Source organism: Elephas maximus, chromosome 6, assembly GCF_024166365.1.
Source record: "Elephas maximus indicus isolate mEleMax1 chromosome 6, mEleMax1 primary haplotype, whole genome shotgun sequence".
NCBI lineage: Eukaryota > Metazoa > Chordata > Mammalia > Proboscidea > Elephantidae > Elephas > Elephas maximus.
Window position 1 is genome coordinate 39,149,414 of NC_064824.1, and position 20,233 is coordinate 39,169,646.

General features: G+C 36.4%; 1 protein-coding gene across 1 annotated transcript in view; it reads left to right on the top strand.

Annotated features, from left to right (window-relative positions):
• Window positions 1-20,233, top strand: part of KYNU (kynureninase) — a 158,245-nt gene that overhangs the window by 131,233 nt on the left and 6,779 nt on the right. Inside the window, exons 11-12 of the mRNA XM_049887124.1 lie at window positions 13,977-14,029; window positions 16,824-16,909. Of these exons, the coding sequence (XP_049743081.1) occupies window positions 13,977-14,029; window positions 16,824-16,909 (139 nt within the window). The remainder of the gene's footprint in view (window positions 1-13,976; window positions 14,030-16,823; window positions 16,910-20,233) is intronic.

Below are 20,233 nucleotides of genomic sequence, written 5' to 3' on the forward strand. Positions count from 1 at the left end.
TATTTAATATCAGGCATCTAGCTTTGAGTTCATTTTCCTGAATATCTCTTAATTCTTTTCATCTCACCATGTCCCCTATGGGAGTCCTGGTGGCATAGTGGTTAAGAGCTATGGCTGGTAACCAAAAGGTTGGCACTTTGAATCCACGAGCCACTCTTTGGAAACCCTATGGGGAAGTTCTACTCTGTCCTATAAGGGCACTAGGAGTTGGAATCGATGTGGCAGCAACAAGTTTGTTTTTTTTTTGTTTTTTTGTCCCCTATATTCTTCCTTCTTGATGTGGGGCCCAACTGCTGCCCACACTCAAGGAGAGCTTGCCTACCACATTTTTGTTTGAGTTAGTGTTTAATTATCCCCATCCCTGGCCACAAACACACACCTGAGAAACTTTCAACTGTGTGGGCAGGCACCATGTCTGTTTTGGCCCACTATACCACTTCTATCTTCTGGTAGCTTCTCTTTGACTATTTTTGAAGAATTAGTGAAAAGCAGAAACATTCTACTAAGCCTCAATAAAGGAGGGTGATTTAATTGGAAGTGTAAAGGATAGAAATAAAGCCTCTAGTAACAAGTGTCAACACAATTCTAACTTTACTGTTATTAAACTATCTTACTTTACCCAGATCTACTTTTAGCACCTGCATTTCTACTCACCTTCCAGGGTTGGGTACCTCAGCTTCTACTTGCCTTTTGGCTTGTTGAGACTGTCACTTTCATCCTTGCACTAGCTTCCTAGGGCTGCCATAACAAAGAACCACAACTTTGGGTGACTTAGAAGAATGGAAACTTAATTCTTTCGTAGTTCTGAAGACTGGTAGTCTGAATCCAGGGTCTCAGTAGGGATGTGCCCTCTCTGAAGGCTCTAGGGGAAAACTCTTCCTTATATCTGCTAGCTCCAGGCATTCCTTGGCTTACAGATTCAACATAACTCCATCCCTGCCTCTGTCTTAACATGGCTGTCTTCCCTCTGTGTCTCTTTTCCTTTTTTAGAAGAGTACCACTCATATTGAATTAGGACCCACCCTACTCCTGTAGGACCTCGTGTCAACTTAAATAAAAACATCTTCAAAGATCCTATTTCTAAACAAGTTCACATTCACAGGTACTTGGATTAAAACTTCAGCATGTCTTTTTGGGGGACACTGCTCAATCAAAACAACAACCCCCTTCTTCAGCCTTCTTCTAATGGTACCACCTGGACCACAGCCATCTGGACATTGTGATCGATGTCCCAGATTACTTACTGAGCAGAACACGGGCTTCCCACTGGGCTCTACAACTTAATTAGCTGTGTTGCTTTGAATAAAGTCACCCAATCTCTTCAAGCCTTACTTTTCTGAAATCTAAAGTGGTGGAAATAACACCTACTTCAAAGGATTATTGCAAGATTAAGTGAGATGACTTGAGACTATCATGCCCATTTCCCAGCAAGCAGATCTTTCTTTCCACCCTTCTTTCCTCAGAAGTTAGCTGTGCAGAAGATTTGCTTAACCCTACTTTTTGAACAGAATTTTCTATTGGCATGTGAACCAACAACTTGATTAGCTAAACCAATATTAAATATTTTATAAAACCAAAACCAAACCTGTTGCTGTCGAGTAGATCCCAACTCTTAGCAAATCTGTAGAAAGAACAGAGTAGAATTGCCCCATAAGGTTTCCAAGGAGTGGATGATGGATTCGAACTGCCGACCTTTTGGTTAGCAGCCAAGATCAATATATAACTTCCATCCAAGGTTGATAGATCCACCTGTTGTGGGGATGGCTTGGAGGTGATGGATGGTGGACAATTAGAATATTCGATGGTGCTGGTCCAGGGTCCAGTGGTCTCTGAATGCCCTGCATATTCATCTGTTGGATGCTTGATTATTAGGAGGTAGGAGATCTTAGTGATTTGGGCAGTTTGGGGCGGTGACTATTTAACACAGTTTAGAAGAATATCAATATTTTAACAACTAGCAGGACTGTACCATGGGTTCCTGCTGATTATCAGCACTCCTTCCACCTCATCCAAATTGCTAGCTTCTTAAAATAGTAGATGAATAAAATCCAAACTTGTTTCCCTCTTCATTCTTGTCATACCAAGGTTCGAAGTCGCCAACAGAAGACACAAACCCGATGTTCTAACAGTGCATGGGGTAACACTTTACTCACAGAGATCAGCTTCAATTGTTGGCACAGTCCCCTACGGCCACTAGGTGGCGCTCACAGCTGCTGCAGGGAAGATAGAGTCCATCCACATTCCTCTTGTGCTGCAGTGGAAGGAGACCCTGTTCCCTCCCTGCTGGGAACAGATATAACAGTGGGGTTGGCCAGGTACCATATGGTATCTGCACATTAGCAAAAGACAGAGAAAGCTACTATGTGCCCAGAATAAGGAGGATGGCTTCTCTGATAAGAAGAAATGACTAGTAGAGAGACCCAAGACCCCAAGACCCAGCCTCCTTATCAGGGAATGTTCTGGGCCCGAGACCTCTGCTTAGGCAGCCCAGGTGGAAGACGAAGAGGCAGGCCATGCTCTCAACAGTCTTTATTTTTTTTCTGGTAACTAGCAAATTATAATTTCTTTAGTGAATAGATACAAAAGAGCCATACCATCATCAAATAACAAGGTAGGCCACTTGGAAATTCTTCCTTTTTAAACAATCATAATATAGTGCCAATACTCTTTCAGATACAAAGTTAAAGTACTTTTATACCTTCAGTAAATAAAGCATAAACATGACGCCTTGGCCTCAGCTGTGGAATCAGTTCAGTTTTTCTTTTCTAAGAATGAACACATTTTTCCCCTCATGTAGGACATTGTTCCTTTCATATTTAGGTTATAAACATGTCGTCAGTATTTTCAAGCACAAATGATTATTCCCTCCTGTGATGCTATGTTCTCACACTAGGCCTTTGATGCTTCCGTCAGATATATCCGGCAATCATCATAACCCACACTCTTGAATCTTTAATATCATTCCACAAACAGAAATGACAAATGCTTAGTTCTTTAGTGAATACGCAAATATGAAGGAAAAGTTTGCTAAATAAGAAAGCAGTATTGAAATAGTGCCCCTGATTTTTCTTTTGATCCTATGAAAAGAAATGGAAACAGTTGAGATATATGTATATTCTTTTTTTTTTTTTTTCATTTCCCTGACTCACAGTCATTGTGTTTGATTTTTAAAGAAGAAAATGCCAAGAGGTAAATTTTGAATCAGTTTCCACAGAAAATGTTGTGAGCATAAGGGCTCATATGTTACTTTTTGATATGTGGCTACAGAAGTGATTCTCCTTAAAAACTGTAGTATTTTTCTTCTTTCCTAAAAGATAGAAAAAAACAATAGTCAAAATCTCTGTTCTAAATGATAGTGAATGGACCTAATTCATCCAGGCTAGACCCCCGACTTTAATTCCTCCTCTTTATGTAAGCACAGTCTTAAAAGTCAAAGAGCTTTTCATCCCTGGTGGAAAGCGTCCTACTAGTTCCACTCAATACTCAGCCCAGTGCTGTGTGTATGAAAATGCTTGCTGAAAGAATGGGTTTTGAACAACAGCATTAATTTCTGCTGAAAATAAAACAAAACAAATAAGCTGGTATTTTTGAATTATGTCTTTTTCCTAAACCAATTCTCAGTGTACTTAGAATTAAATAAATATGATCATGATGAACTTCAGCACCTCAAATAAACAATTACTTTGTAAGATGGGTATATTTTTCACTTTATTTCATTGATATGGTTCAGTTATATATTCAAACTGAATGATAGGCTCCAATTTTGATTCTGATAATTAAAATTTCTTTTCAGAGCTTTGATAATCATACTTTTACATAAAATGGTTCCAATTGCCTTCAGAATTTGATACATTTTTTAAAAGTTATATATGTAAATATCATCAGATGGGGAAATAATGGAACTTTACTTATTTTTATCTGAGCTTTATTTCTATCTTCAGCCCACATCTGTTTGGTGCAGGTAGCTCAGTCTGGTAAGTTCTTGTAATTTTAGTGACTTTCGTGATTTTTCTCATTAAATTCAGAATTTAAGCCCTGTCAGTTCAGAGTTTCATCCTTATCCCTTCCTTTCTTAGGATGGTACTAAGCTTGTAGGGGAGAGGGGGGACAGAACACTCAGACATAGCCAAGGATTCACAGCCATCTTCTGAAATCCACTGAGATATGCTTCCACCATTTTGGTCATCTACTCCCATTATTGTTGCATCCTCCAAGATGTCAATGGAACTGCCATAACTCTATGCTGGTTACTCCACTGCTCTTATTCCTAAATGTCAAACTCTGTTGGGGTCCACTGGATGTCTCCCAGTTCCTTCCACACTCTTTTCTGGGATGAATGGGACTTTCAGGGCACTCTCCATTTTCAGGCCCATTCTACTAACATTTTCAACTAGGACTCTGATGCCAAGCTGGCATGGAGGAGTTCTCTACAAACTCTTTGGATTGCCTCCTGGGGCTTAAGGAACATGGCTCAGGCCATTTCTATCATCGAATCCTCCCAGTCATATCTGGAGTTTCCACTAACCTTCCACATCCCAATACTTACTCCTTTGAATTTAACTGGAAGTGGTAGTTGGGGGTTGGAGGGAAGGCAGAAGCCTGGCTCAGTAGTAGGAGGCTGAATCCAATATTCCTCTTCCCTCTCTGAAATTCCCTTCCCCAACATGAGCAAGTTTATTTAATTCATGGGTTAGGTTCATTGTTTCTTCTATTCTTTTTTTATAATCTATAATATATAAATTTATATATAAATTTTATGCTGTGCCGCATATGTGCTTTGATCCCTTGAGTTCTAAAATATCTATTACAAATCAAAAGCCTTGACTTTTAAAGATTATCATTTCTGTTATAAGTTTTACAAACTTATTTTGCAACTCTAAAGTAAAAAGTTTGGTAGTTTGGGGTATTATATACATTCTTTGGTATTCTTTCCATAAAACATGGCCCTGAAACAATAAAATTCATTGATTCATTGTGGAGTGGAAAGTTTTGGGAAACTATTTGTAAATGATGATAAAAATCCATAATTAATATCATTCTTTATCAAGTAGATATCAAGATATTAAATAGATGCTAGAAATTTAGTAAACATGGATAGGAAAGCCAGCAAAACTCATCTGAGGTTAATTATTGTTAACCTCAGATGAGTTTTTTTTTAAAGATTAGAAAAAGACCCCCAAAACTCTGGCCCCCAGAAGCGCTGTTAACGCAGAACTGAAACCATTCCTGAAGCCCACTCCTCAGACAAAGATTAGCCAGGAGTATAAAACAAAAAATAATACATGTGAGGAGTGTGCTTCTAAGTTCAATCAGATACATGAGACCAAACGGCAGCTCCTGTCCGGAGGCAGGATGAGAAGTCAGGAAGGGACAGGAACTGGTCAAATGGACACAGGGAACCCAGGGTGGAAAGGGGGAGTGTGCTGTCATATTGTGGGGATTCCAACCAGTGTCACAAAATAATATGTGTATAAATTCTTGTATGAGAAATTGAGCTGTAAACTTTCACTTAAAGTACACACACAAAAAAAAACCTACATGGAATCAAATTGACAACAGCAACTTGAAAGATTAGATAGGAAGCTTAGGGGGCAGTGAGCTTATATTAATGAGGGAGAAACAACTCAGAAAAGGGGAGCGAGAATGGTTGTACAACTTGAGGAATGTAATCAATGTCTCTAAATTGTACATGTAGAAACTGTTGAATTGGTGTATTTTTGCTATGTATTTTATATTCTCAGCAACAACAAAATGAATAAAATTTAGGAAAAAAAAAAAAGTAGGAAAAGAGGTGGAAGATCACCCCACATGTCCTATATATGTGTTGGGAATGAAGTGGGAAGATCAGGGATATCACAAAATGTTCAGTGAGCCACCCAGAATGTACTGGTATGTAATGATGTCATGTTTATTCCCATTGCCAGTGTACCAAAACTGAAAATCTCATCAGTTTTCAAATGCTTCCTGTGACTGACTGATAATTGGATAAAGAATAAGAAGTAACTTCTTAATGCCCTTAAACTTTCTCATGTTACCTGGAACCACAAAGATATGCTAGATATAGTCTGATCATTTGTTTATTTGCTTATTTGAAAGACATTTCCGTCTTACTTCCTGGGTAGTTTTTCCCCACCTTTGCTTTGTTCTTTTCACTTTGTCATTTTTTTGTTTTGTTTTGTTTTTTATGTAGATGAAATTTGACATTATGTAGGATTAGTAAAATATAATCATAGATTTTGAGCATATAAATGAGACCATCCAAAACAATTTCTCCTTTAGTCTAAACTTTTATACTTTGAGATGGAGAGGAATAAGTCATAAAAAAAAAAAAAAGAGAACAGGAAATTCAGATTTCACTAGTAACAAATAGTGTGGCTTAGATAGAATGTCCACTTCAAGCAATGAGAAATTCATTGATTGGCTCTTTGAATTCAACTCAGTGGCTTGGTTTGAGTTTAGAGTAATGTCAAATAAATGTTTTCGCCAAACTGAAGAATTGCTCTTTCTATTTCCTTCAACATGAAATAAATCCTTTCTAACTTTTTCCCTGCAGATCATTCAACATTCATCATTTAGCTATGAGTCTAAGGAATAGCCAACTGCATGCTCTTGAAGTTTACTCTCTTGAAATAGTGTAGTGAGTTAAAGTTAAAATAAAGCTTCGCCTGAGGCTTTTAAAAGTGAAAGTGGACATCTGTACAGATAAATATCTGGTTAACGACTATCACGTAAAGTTTTACAGAGTGAATGATTTTTTCACTAGGAATGAGATGATTTGTTCTTCAAGTCTTTTTTTTTTTGGTTCTGTGGCAAGACCTCCTATTCTGCCTTATTTCAGATTCTGTTTTTTCAAAGATACGTCCTTCAATACGTTAATATGTACTTTTAGAAAAGATTTGGTTGTTTCTAACAGCCAGTTGTCAGCAAGTCAATTCTGAGTAATGAGGACCCCATGTATGTCAGAGTAGAACTGTACACCGTAGGGTTTTCAATGGCTGATTTTTCAGTAGATTACCAGGTCTTTCTACCAAGCCTCCTCTGGGTAGACTCTAACTGCCAACCTTTCAGTTAGCAGTTAAGCATTTTAACCATTTTTACCACCCAGGGATTCCTTATATCCAATAGGATTATCAAATTCATCCTTTGTTGTACACAGCATAAGTTGAAAATTTTCTAAGTACATGTGAAAAATCTCAGTTACTTTTATATGCCTGCCATTTAAGTTAGTTCTTAATGTTTCTCAAATAAATACCTTCAGTATCTTGTATACACATTGTGCTATAAAAGGTTTTCTCACCCAGTTTATCCAGTTGATATAGTCAGACATGAGCTCCTATTTATATGAGATTGGGGATAGGTTCTGATTTACATTTAACCACTAATTAAAAAAAAAAAAAAACTTCCTAAAATTTTTGGCAATAATGCTTTTACAGTTTGATTCCAGTTTGAAGAATTAAAAAAAAGTTAAAAGTAATTTTTAAAAAATGTTGAATAAGTTTCAACTAACACTTCTTCAGTACATAGTGAATACGTCTCAAATGATTGGCATAATTGTCAATGATATAACATGGAGTAGTCTGCTTCGGGAAAGTCACTTAACTTCCCTCCTCACCTTGCCCATCTCACCTGTGGGCCTTTGCACCTGCTGCTTCCACAATGTGGAACACTCTTTCTTCTCTTTGGCTAAAACACACTCATTCTTCTGATCACCCCAGGCTGGCTCAGTTGCCCTAACCCCTGTTTCACATACCAACGTTTACCACACTTCACAACACCCACATTATACACACTTTCCACAAACGCTAAGACACGAGTCTTTGATCTCATGAGCTTACATTCTAGTTGGGGGAGAAAAACAAGCACAAATAAGTAATACTCTAAAATAAAGGTACTATACTATTCTATGCTTTTTTTGTTTGTTTCACGTATCTTGTAATAATTCACTATCAGCACGTAGAATTTCTCTTCATTCATTTTTATTTAAGAATTGTACAGCAGTTTATTTTATAAATACATAACCAGTCCTCTATTGGTGGGAATTTAGGTTCATTTCAATCTTGGGCTACTACTAAAAATGATCCAGTGAATATCCTTATATATAATTCACTGCGTACTCACGTGGAAACCCTGGTGGTATAGTGGTTAAGAGCTACAGCTGCTAACTAAAAGGTTGTCAGTTCAAATCCACCAGGTGCTCCTTGGAAACCCTATGGGGCAGTTCTACTGTGTCCTATATCGGGTCACTATGAGTTGGAATTGACTCGACAGCAGTGGGTTTAGTTTTTTTGGTTTGTCATACTTGCACAAGTACTTCTGGAGAGTAAATTTCCAGAAGTAAATTTGCTAGGTCAAAGGAATATCCATTTGTCATTTTTACAGCTATCCTTCATTTATTATCCACAGGGGTTGCAACAAATTATACTCACAATAATAATACATGAGAGTTGTTCTTTACCCAAAGTCTCACCAATAGAGTTCATAATCAAACTTTTGAGTTTTTGCCATCTGAGATGTAAACAATGGAATCTCAATATAGTTTTAATTTGTATTTTTCTATCCTTAGTAAGTTGGAGAGATTTTCTTTTTAAATTTTAAGAGGATTTTTTTTTCCAATAAATCATCTATTCATATCCTTTAATGATTTTTATTGGGTTATTTTTGGCTTAATGACTCCTAGACATTTTTAGGAAGATTAACCTCTTATTAACATGAGTTGCAGATGCTTTTTTTAAAAAAAAATAGATTGTTGCTTGTTGGGACTTGCTTCTGTGATTCTTTGGTATGTGGAGATGATTCTATGACTTTTTTAGCATCATTAATATAATGAATTGTAGATTAAGTAATTGGCTAACATAGTATCACATTATTTTCATCCTGTAATTTTATAGTATAGTGAAATCTTGTAGGAATATTCCACTTAATTTCTCTTATTTTTTAGAGATTTTTTTATTCTTTATTTTCCCATGTGGCATTATTGTCTAGTTCAAAATAAAAACAAACCAGAACATATTTGTATTTTCACTACAATTGTGTTGAATTTATAAATCAATTTGAGGAGAATTAACTTTTCCATGTTAAATACTGGTCAAATCTTTGTTTTCATTGTTCAGTAGTGTTTTAAAATTTTCTTTATGTAGATCTAGCATTATTTCTTGATAATCTATCATTTCTTGATAATCTGTAACAATTTTAAATTTTAAATAGTGATTCTCTCTTTTTTTTTTTGCTTCAATACCTTGCTAATTGTGTTTATCCCAGGTACAAAATTATATAATTTGAAAGTAGTGAGAATTTATTTCCTCTTTTCCTATTTCTATATCCACAAAATCTTGGTATTCATGCAAGCACCAAGTGTTTCTCCATTAAGTCTGAGTTTGACTTTTAGACTAACATAGATAAATTTCATTACCTTAATTATCTCTCCATTACTATTTTGTTTAGTTTTAGTTTTGTTTTTTAATTAAGATTAATTTCATATTGCTGCAAATGTCTTTAGAGCATTTATAGAGTTGATCCTATGATTTCTCTCTAGCTTTATTAATGTAATGAATTATACCAAATAATAGATTTGGTAATATAGAGCAATTCTTGCATTTCTGAAATGAACCCCACTGTTTATAAATGTATGATTATTTTAACGCGCTGCCAGAATCTGTTTGCTAATGCTGTGTTTGTGATTTTGTGGTAAAAAATTTTTAAGTAAGATTGGCTTGTGTTTTCCTTTTTCATGCCTACAATTCTAACCTGGTTTAATAACAGTGTAATATTTGTTTCACAATAATAATAATAATAAGTCTCTGCCACAGCCCTTTTTTAATTTTTTTGTTTGTTCTCTATGCTCTGGAATAGTTTAAATAGCACTGGAACCTTAGAATCATTTGTTCCAAAAAGTATTGGTAGAATTTTCCTAAGAGACCATCTGCTTTTATGAGTTTTAGCTGTTTCTCTTTTTTTTCTATTAAAACCAGTTGGTTTCATTTTTTCTCTTCTGCGATTAGTTTGAATGAATAACGATCTCTTAGAAAATTACTCCTCTCATCTAGGTTTTTAAATTAATTTAAGCAATCTGTCTCTTATGATGTTCTTACTTTTCCTTATTTTGTGACTATCCCTCCCCCTTAATATTTTTTCATAGTTACACTATCTTGTGGTTTCTCAACTAATCCCTCCACTGCAATAAAATTGATTTTTGATTCATGTATCAATGTTACCATTTTTTTAATTTTGCTTTATGTATCAAAGTTACAGCTTTATTTTTCCATTATCTAATCATTATTTCAGCTTTTGTACTTATTGATTGCATGGTACTGCTTTATTTTGGCTTATTTTCTTGTTCTTTTTTAACTCTTTAAGTCTCCTAAGTGAATTATTTGTATTCATTTTTTTTGTGACATAAAATGTAAAGCTATGAATTTTCCTCTGTGCATTGTTCTGTCAACATCCCAAAGATGCTGATATACCATGTTTTCCTTATCACTCTTTTAAGGCAATTCTACAAATTCCATTTGCATTCCTCTTTAACTTAAAAGTAACATGAGATAAACTTTCCAGGTAATTGAATCTTTTTTTTTTTTTTTCTTATTAATTGATAGTTTTCTTGGATTGTAATAAAAAAATACGTTGTTGCTACTTGACCAAAATAAGGTCAGGAAAGCTTCATAAAACCAAAACCCAGACCCACTGCTGTCAAGTTGATTCCAACTCATAGCAACTCTATCTGACAGAGTAGAACTGCCCCATAGAGTTTCCAAAGAGCATCTGTGGATTCAAACTGCCAACCTTCGGTTAGCAGCCGTAGAACTTAGCCACTATGCCACCAGGGTTTTAAACTCCCTGAGGGACTGAATTACTGGGCTGAGGACTGGGACTATGGTCTCAGGGGACATCTGGCTCTACTGGCATATCATAGTTTATAAACAAAATGTAATGTATCCTACTTTACTGTCTGGGGCCTTAAAAGCTTGTGAGTGGCCATCTAAGATATTCTACTGCTCCCACCCAATTTGGAGCAAGGGAGAATGAAGAAAACCTAAGGCACAAGGGAAAGATTAGTCCAAAGGGCTAATGGACCCCAACTACCACAGTCTCTACCAGACTAAGTCCAGCACGACTAGATGGACAACTGCTCTGACAGGGGTCACAATAGCGGGTCCTGGACAGAGGTGGAGATAAATGTAAAACAAAATTCAGACTCACAAAAGAAGACCAGGCTTAACTGGTCTGACAGAGACTGAAGAAACGCCAAGAGTATGGCCCTCAGACACCCTTTCAGCTCAATACTGAAGTCACCCCTGAGGTTCATCCTAGAGCCAAAGATTAGACAGGCCAATAAAACAAAATGAGACTAAATGGGCACACCACCCAGGGGCAAGGAGGAGAAGGCAAGAGGGGACAGGAAAGCTGATAATGAGGAACCCAAGTTCAAGAAGGGAAGCGTATTGACATGTTGTGGGGTTGGCAACCAATGTCCCAAAACAATATACATATTAATTGTTTAATGAGAAACTAATTTGCTCTGTAAACCTGCATCTAAAGCACAATTTAAAAAACGTGTTGTTGTTGTTAGGTGCTGTCCAGTCATTTCCGACTCATAGTGACCCTATGTAGAACAGAGCAAAACACTGCCCGGTCCTGCACCATCCTCATAATCGTTGCTGTGTCTGAGCCCATTGTTGTAGCTGTTGTGTCAATCCATCTCACTGAGTGTCTTTCTCTTTTTTGCTGACCCTCTACCAAGTATGATGTCCTTCTCCATGGACTGGTCCCTCCTGATAACATGTCCAAAGTACATGAGATAAAGTCTCTCCATCCTTCCTTTTAAGGAGCACTCTGGTTGTACCTCTTCCAAGACACACTTGTTCTTTCTTCTGGGAGTCTATGGTATATTCAGTATCTTCACCAACACCGTAATTCAAAGGCATCGATTCTTCTTTGGTCTTCCTTATTCGTTGTCCAGCCTTTGCACGCATATGAGAAGACTGAAAATTCCATGGCTTGGGTCAGGCACACCATACTCTTCAAAGTGGTATCATTCCTTTTTAACACTTTGAAGAAGTCTTTTGTAGCAGATTTGCCAAATGCAATAATAGCTCGTTTGATTTTTTGACTGTTGCGTCCATGGGTATTGATTTTGAATACAAGTAAAATGGAATCGTTGACAACATCAGTATTTTCTCTGTTTATCATGATGTTGCTCCTTGGTCCAGTTATGAGGATTAATAAAAAATATAGCCTGTAATATACTCACTTTGTAAATATTAGAGTTTTTGTATAGTTAGTTTTTATTAATGTTTTATGAAGCCTTTTAAAGAAGCTATAATCTTTATTTCCAAGGTTCAGCATTAAATATTTATCAGTTAGATTTATCTTCTTGATTGTGTTAAGTCTACCTATATAATGGATAATTTTGTCCTATTTATCTGTCTTGGACTGAGAGAAGTTAATGAAACTTTCTACACAAAATGTTTCTATTGCTCCTTGAATGTTTGTCAGTGGAGGCTTGCATGTTGCTATGATGCTGAACATGTTTCAGAGGAGCTTCCAGACTAAGATAAATTAGGAAGAAAGGCCTGGCAATTTACTTCCAAAAATCTACCAGTGAAAACTCTGTGGATCACAACAGTCTGATCTGCAACCAATCATAGGAGTGGGACCGGATTGGGCAGTGTTTCATTTCATTGTGCATGGGGCCACCATGAGTCCAGGCTACTCCATGGCAGCTAACAACAACAATGTAGGCACGAGGTTAGGGTCAGGACAGACTCATATTTCTCCTTCCCTGCTGCCAGGCACACTGGCTGCTTCCAGTTCTTAGGGCTCATCTTGATTCTTGATTCTTTTGTATGGCTATGCCCTCTCTCCTTTTCTGTGGAAGACCTGATATAAAAACCCTTCTGAAAACAGCTCTGCTCACCTCTGTTCTCTTTCCATGGTTGCATCAAGGGTGTAGCTTTTTATGTACATATTAAGCATCTTGTCTTCACTTCAGAAAGCATATTTTACTGGCAGTTCTTAGATATTTCATCACTTGTGCTTTTCACAACTCTGCCCTCATTCTTTTCTTCACTTCCCTCTATGCAGCTTCTACCCAATCTCAGCATTTCAGCAAGAGGAACCAATGAGGGCCAGGGGAGGGGTGAGCTGTTCTTCCTCTCCTAGCTCACTCTCTCAATGTCCTTTATAATATGCTATATCTTGTAAACCAAGCTCCTCTTTATGCCTTTCTATTTCAAAAAATATATGCCATATAAACTTTTTAAAAAATGTGCCCGGTCCCAAAAGAGTGCCTTGAAATTTTTATTTTGAAAGCATTAAAACTAAAAATGTATTTAGGGATAGTTGAGTATCAGGAACATTGTATTACTCTTTCTCAAGCTGTTGTATTTTTCTCTAAACTATTTCATAGTTTTCTTCATCTAATATGCACATTATTATTATTATTTTATTTTTTTAATATGTACATACCCACATGCATATTTTTTCCTGTGTATTTTATGTCTAGCCAATTAGCATTCGTGTTAGCAACATGAAAGTGGCCAGTGCTTTGGGAAATTCATTCAAAAGCTTTTAAAAGTGATTTTTTTTCTTTTGGTAATGTTCCTCTTTAGGTATATTACTGTAAAATATTATTATTGTATGAATCACTTTTACCCTTTTGTTCTATCAGCATTTAAAAAAAACTAATCTCTTTTTATGATTTATTTTAACTTAAATAAGAAAAAAGTCACTTTAAATGTAACTCTTTAGAGAATTTTACTTCACAAAAATAATATTGCTAATAATATGAATAAATTATTTTTATTTTTCTTGATAAGATTATAAGTAGTAATTGCCTATTATGTCATGTAGCATTTATCTACTTCAAGTATTTGATGACTTGCACCACAAATAATTTTAATATTCAGGCCCCAAGTACTTATATTAATTGAAGTTATTCTTGTAGACCAAAATATCTGATGTTTGTATTTATATTTTAGGTTGGTGGGATGGTTTGGCCATGAACTCAACACCAGATTTAAAATGGATAACAGTAAGTACATTCAATTTACTTCACAACTCTTTTTTCTTTTTTGAACTTTAGATGAAGGTTTACAAATCAAACCAGTCTTTCATTAAATAGTTAATATGCACATTATTGTATCACATTGGTCAACAATCCCACTACATGTCAAGGCTCTCTTTCCCTTCTCAAACCTGGGTTCCCTATTACCAGCTTTCCTGTTCTCTCCTGCCTTCCAGTCCCTACCCCAGGGCTGGTGCACCCCCCCCCACACACACCCACCCCCATCTTGTCTCATTCCATGGGCCTGTTCAATCCTTGGGTGAAGGATGAATCCCAGGTGTGACCCCATTACTGAGCTGAAAGGGTGTCTGGGGGCCACACTCTCAGAATTTCTCCAGTTTCTGTCAGGCCAGCAAGTCTGGTCTGTCTTTTTGAGTTAGAATTTTGTTCCACATTTTTCCCCAGCTCTGTCTGGGACCCCCTATTGTGATCCTTGACAGAGCAGTCAGTGGTGGTAGCCAGGTCCCATCTAGTTGTAGTGGACTCAGTCTGGTGGAGGCCACGGTAGACGTGGTCTATTAGTCCTTTGGATTAATCTTTCCCTTGTGTCTAGTTTTCTTCATTGTTCCTTGCTCCCGAAGGGGTGAGACCAGTGGAGTATCCTAGATGGCCACTCACAGGCTCTTAAGACCCCAGAAGCTACTTTCCAAAGTAGAATGTAGAACATTTTCTGTATAAACTATGATATGCCAATTGAGCTAGATGTTCCCTGAGACCATGGTCCCCCCAGCCCTCAGCCCAGCAATTCGGCCACTCAAGGAGTTTGGATGTATCCATGGAGCTACCATGACCTTGCCTTGTACAGGTTGTGCTGATTTCCTCCAGAATTGTGTAGTGTCTTAAACTTCACTATTAAGTGTTTTTCCACCCCCACCTCTCCCCTTTCACAAATCATTTTATTTTAACTTTCTTTCTACTCTCTTCTGTCTTTGTAATATATGTAATACCACATGCCCCATGGAGAGTGCACTTTGAAAATGTCACTGAGAACTCTTAAAATAAAAAGTGACATTTCCAGAGTGTAAGACTAAGTGTTTCTAGATTTTTACATGACTTTGAGTCTATCCCTTTGTAGAAAGATAAGAGGGAGTGAAATCTAACAAGCATGTGGATTGCTCAGCTCTCATAAATATGGAGTACCCAAAACAACAGGCACAGGGACAGGAGGGAATTTTTGGCTTGGAGACAGACCCAGAGAAACTTCAGTATGAATCCCAGTTTGCTTCTTAATAGTTTTGTGATTGTGTTCAAGTTATATCATTCAAATGTGAACAATAATATCTGTCTCAGGGTTTGTTGTAAGGATAAGACAATTTTAAAAGTGTAAACCATGTAGTACATAGCGGTACTCTAATAAATATTCATTTTTCCCCTCCCTTGCCCAAAAGTTTCTCCCTCTGTAACTAGCTTTTGCCACATACCTAAGTGTGTAGCAATCCTTATAAATGGTTAAACCCCAGTGGGTATAAATTAGAGTAAACCATGTGTAGGGCTCACAGGTTGCCCTACTTCTTTTTCCTGGATGACTCTATTCCTCAATCGCAGGGGAAAAAGAAAGCATCATAATTGTTTTTGTGAGTTCAACTTAACCTTGATCCTGCAGATTGCTTCCAACCCTGAGATACTATTTTAAATATATTTAGATTTGCAACGGTCAGGATGCAAAGAATCAAGTTGGGCTATTTCACTCAAGTCAGAACACCATATTTTACGTTGGCTGCTGAAATAATTAGCTTTGCCATTATGTAAGTTACTTAACTACTTTGAAATGGGTTTTCTCATCTGTAAATGAAGGAATCGAATTAGATCAGGGTGGGCCAACTTTCTGTAAAAGATAAGCTAGGAAATATTTTAAGCTTTTCAGGCGATACAATCTCTGTGGCAAATTCTCAACCCTGCCAACGTAGTGCCAGAGCAGCCGTAGATAATATGTAAATGAAAGAGCATGGCTGTATTCCAATAAAACTTTAGAAAAACGGGTGATGGACTGAATTTGGTCTGCAGACCATTGTTTGACTATTCCTGGATTAGGTAAATAAATCTCTAAGGACCCAGAATGTTCTAACATTGTTTCAGTCAGTCTTAACTTTAACTTGATCTCTAACTATCCATCTTAACTCTATTGTGTTTAATTTGCTACTATTTACTTAATTCTAATTAGACTAGTACATATGAGTCTCCTAATACATGGTAGTTATATAATCACAGGAAACACTGAATTAGCGAATACGGAACCAGCTTTGTTCAACTTCAGTTGTGAATATGTGCGTTGAGTGATTCAAGTCTTTTTTCCTAAAGGAAGCCACTTGATCAAATAAATCCTAGAGCTTAGAGTCACCTTCAGGGGTCATTTCATTCATCTTTCAGCCATTGGATGACATTACAAATAACACCTCCCACCCAAGCCATTTAAATCTTGATGCTCTCTCTCATTGACGTGATTTCATAATAGAAAAGCAAAGCGTGGGGCAGAACAAACAATGCTGGCTTGGGAATGGGAGAACCAGAAAAGCTTCCAATGGAGACCATTTTTATCCCGTGTTTATGGGCTCAGGCGTTTGGTGTGCTGCTGAGAAGATGGGTATGGGGGAGATGGGCATTGCAGGTGAAGAGGAAATATGACAGTATTTTAGCTCCATGGAGTTTCTCTTAAATACCTCAGAAATTCTAGGAATAAAAGTTTTTAAGACTCACTATTTTACTCTCTGTGGATACTTTTTTGGGTATATTTTATAAGAATAACATGATATTAACTTTTCAGAACTTCAGTTAATCCCCGGGGCCACTGGATTCCGAATTTCAAATCCTCCCATTTTGTTGGTCTGTTCCTTACATGCTAGTTTAGAGGTAAGTGATCGTTGTATCAAACTTCCGATATCATTACCTTTTCCTTTATCTGATTCTGACAGTATTTTCTCTGCTAATTAGCAGGATTATAAATGTGCACTGCTCTTGAGTAAAGACCAGGGGAGAGTGTTCTTCTTTAGGAGAGTGACTGTGTACTGATCATCACTGTTTATCTCTCTGGCTCCAAACACAATGCTTGGCACATTGGTGGCGCTCAGGAAATGTTAAACCGAACTGATGTTGAAAACTACATTTTGGGTTCTACTTAGAATCTGTGTGAACTTGTAATAAGTTCTTTAACCTTCACTTGGTCTCTGTATGTACAAAACTAGCATGTAATATTTAATTCTTCATTAATTTAGTTATTCAACATGTATTTGAGAATGCATTGTGTGTCAGACGTTGTGATTCTAAGGACTCCAGAAAGGTTTTATTATTTATTATTTTTACCATTAGACAAAGTATTGAACTGACAAATTTCTATGTGAAGAAGCCATAGGAAGACTTACATTAAGAAAAAACATAAGTAGTAAACCAAAGATTTGTCTTTGTAGCTGTCTTATGAGGTAGACTGGTTGTTTTTTGTTTGTTTTTGTTCTTTAACTGGGACTTTTATGCCAGTATATCCATGTATAATCTCTACTGTTACTGAGTTATCAATTTTTTTTAATTTGTTCACATTTTTCCTTAAATAAGTTTGGTCTCACACTGAATAAAATATCCATGTAATCAGTTTAGTTTTCTATCTATCTATATCTATAGAGCCTTTTCACAGTGGTTAAGAGCTCAGCTGCTAATCAAATCTCTACTTATTATATCCATATCTATCTATTTTACATATCTATATTTATAATTATTTGTATATTATTTTCAGGGTGAGAAAATCTGTTTAAGTAAATATATATTATTAATAATGACATTATATATAGTTAAAAAACTATATATTATGTCATTATTATATTATTAATAATGACATTATATATATAGTTAAGAATAATATTAATCCATATATTAAGTAGATACATATTTTATATTCATGTATTTAAGTAAAGTTTATATTTTAAGTAAACATACATGCATTTCTATTAAAACCCATTGCTTTCCAGTGAATTCCAACTCATAGCAATCATACAGGGCAGAGCAGAACTGTCCCATAGGGTTTCCAAGGCCGTAAATCTTGAAGGAAGCAGACTGCCACATCTTCCGCGTAGCAGCTGCTGGGTTCAACCGCCAATCTTTAGGTTAGCAGCTAAGCGCTTAACCGTTGTATCACCAGGGCTCCTTTACAGTTCTACAATTTTAGGGTTATAGCAGTTTCTTATGTTTGGCCACTGGGTGGCAGTGTCAAGCTCCTCTGTTTTTATTTTTTTCACCACTTGGCAGTGGTAATAGACTCATTTCATTCATCCAACTTACTCAGTTTGACCACTAGATGGTGCTTGTGCTGTTTTCTCTTTTTGGCAATTTTTTGTTTTTATGTTGAAAATAGACCCAGTGATAAGATTTTGCAGCCAGTCATACATCTGTTGAAAGTTTTTGGGGGGTGAAAAATAATCTTAATAAATCATATAAGTGGTATTGACTTCTTTTTATAATATACATCCAGGGCAACACTATTTAAACATTTTAACACAAAGTAAAATTTCTGCTTGCTGTGTAAGTTTATATCAACCAGAAAATGAGTTACAATATGAAAGGCACCAAGACATAGCTTAAGAAGAACTAATGTTTAAAATTATTTTCTCTGATCTTCCTTATCTCTGTAAATGACTTCTCTGCCTTGTCTAGAAATTCTAGACACTTACACTGTATGGTATTTTACCTACAGTGGGTTGGCTTTTCTTGCAGTATTTACCCTTTCTGCCGTGGGAAAGGTGGCAGATTCTTATTTTTTCTACCACTAATTTTTTGCCACCCTGTATTATAGTCACCTCAACCAGGTTTTTATTCTCAGCTGGAAACAAAAACTGATTTATTTTTTCTCTTGATTATCTAAATGTAAACTTAGCAAAAGAACCCCGAAAGCCACACAAAGAGGAATATACATTTCCCTGGAGCCCTGGTGGAAGCTGTGTGGGTGTAGTGGTTAAGAGCTTAGCTGCTAACCCAAAGCTGGCAGTTCGAATCCACCAGCGGCTCCTTGGAAATCCTGTGGGGCACTTCTACCCTGTCCTATAGGATCGCCATAAGTCTAATCAACTCAGTGGCAACGGGCTTGGAGATTCCTTAAGAAATATTTTAAAATATTTACTGCTGAAGTGATGTTCTAACTGAGAGTATCTTTAGTGAATCAAGCCTTATGCTGGAAAAAGTGTTTTTCAAACTTCTTCTTCCCCATTATAAGTTGTAAAATATAAAGCTAGAAAATAATACATTTAATTGTTCCCCATTCTCTGACTGTAAAATCTTGACACTTCTAAGCCTGCCTCTAAATGGGTGAGTATCAGTGAATTAACCAAGTAGTTACATTACCTGTTTAAACAGTTGCTGCCTTGTAGAAGATATGTGGTTAAAGTTCGAGTAAACGAAAGAAATAAATGCAGGAAACAAATGCCTCTCTTAGTTGTCTCTACTTGCTTTTTGAAAAATATTCCTACATAATGGACTTGGAGTCAAATACCAACTGCAGGAGAGATGTTACACTTAAGAATTATTTGTTTATGAACACGACCTCAGATGGACAATACAGTGATTTTTAAAAAGATATCAATATGACTTTCTTTACAGTTACATGTGCAAACATCAGTTGGTACCATTACAAATGGCACCCTAGAGTCAGTTTCAAATTGTCCCTTGATTAATAGTGTTGAATATTAATCATTTATACAATAATATGTGGGAAGGGAAAAGAGCAATGGGCTAAGAACTAGGAGACACGTACTCTAGCCTTCACTGGGACACACTGAGTGTGATCTTACACAAGCAACAATTCTTGAATTCATTTGCCTCATTTTTTAAATGGATCAGCGTACTTCTGAAGTCCCCTCAACCTGCCTATTACCTAATTGAAATTAAACAATACATACCTTGTAATTTGAATGTTCGCATTTATATGCGGCAATCGGTAGATAATTTTTTATACCCTTTCAGTAAATAAATCTATAATAAATATCCTCAAAATACCAAATCAGAGCATTCAGTTAAAATGCATGGCAAGTCAGAAGACTCAAAACAAAGAAATGCACTGTGTGTTTCCTCAGAAAACTACTAAAGAGCCAGTTTAAAGAATTTAAAAGAAAAAAATGACAACTGAAAGCATCATACTAGTTTTTCCTTCCTAAACTTATCAGAATTTTCTAGCTTTGTATTCATTTTAACTCAGTA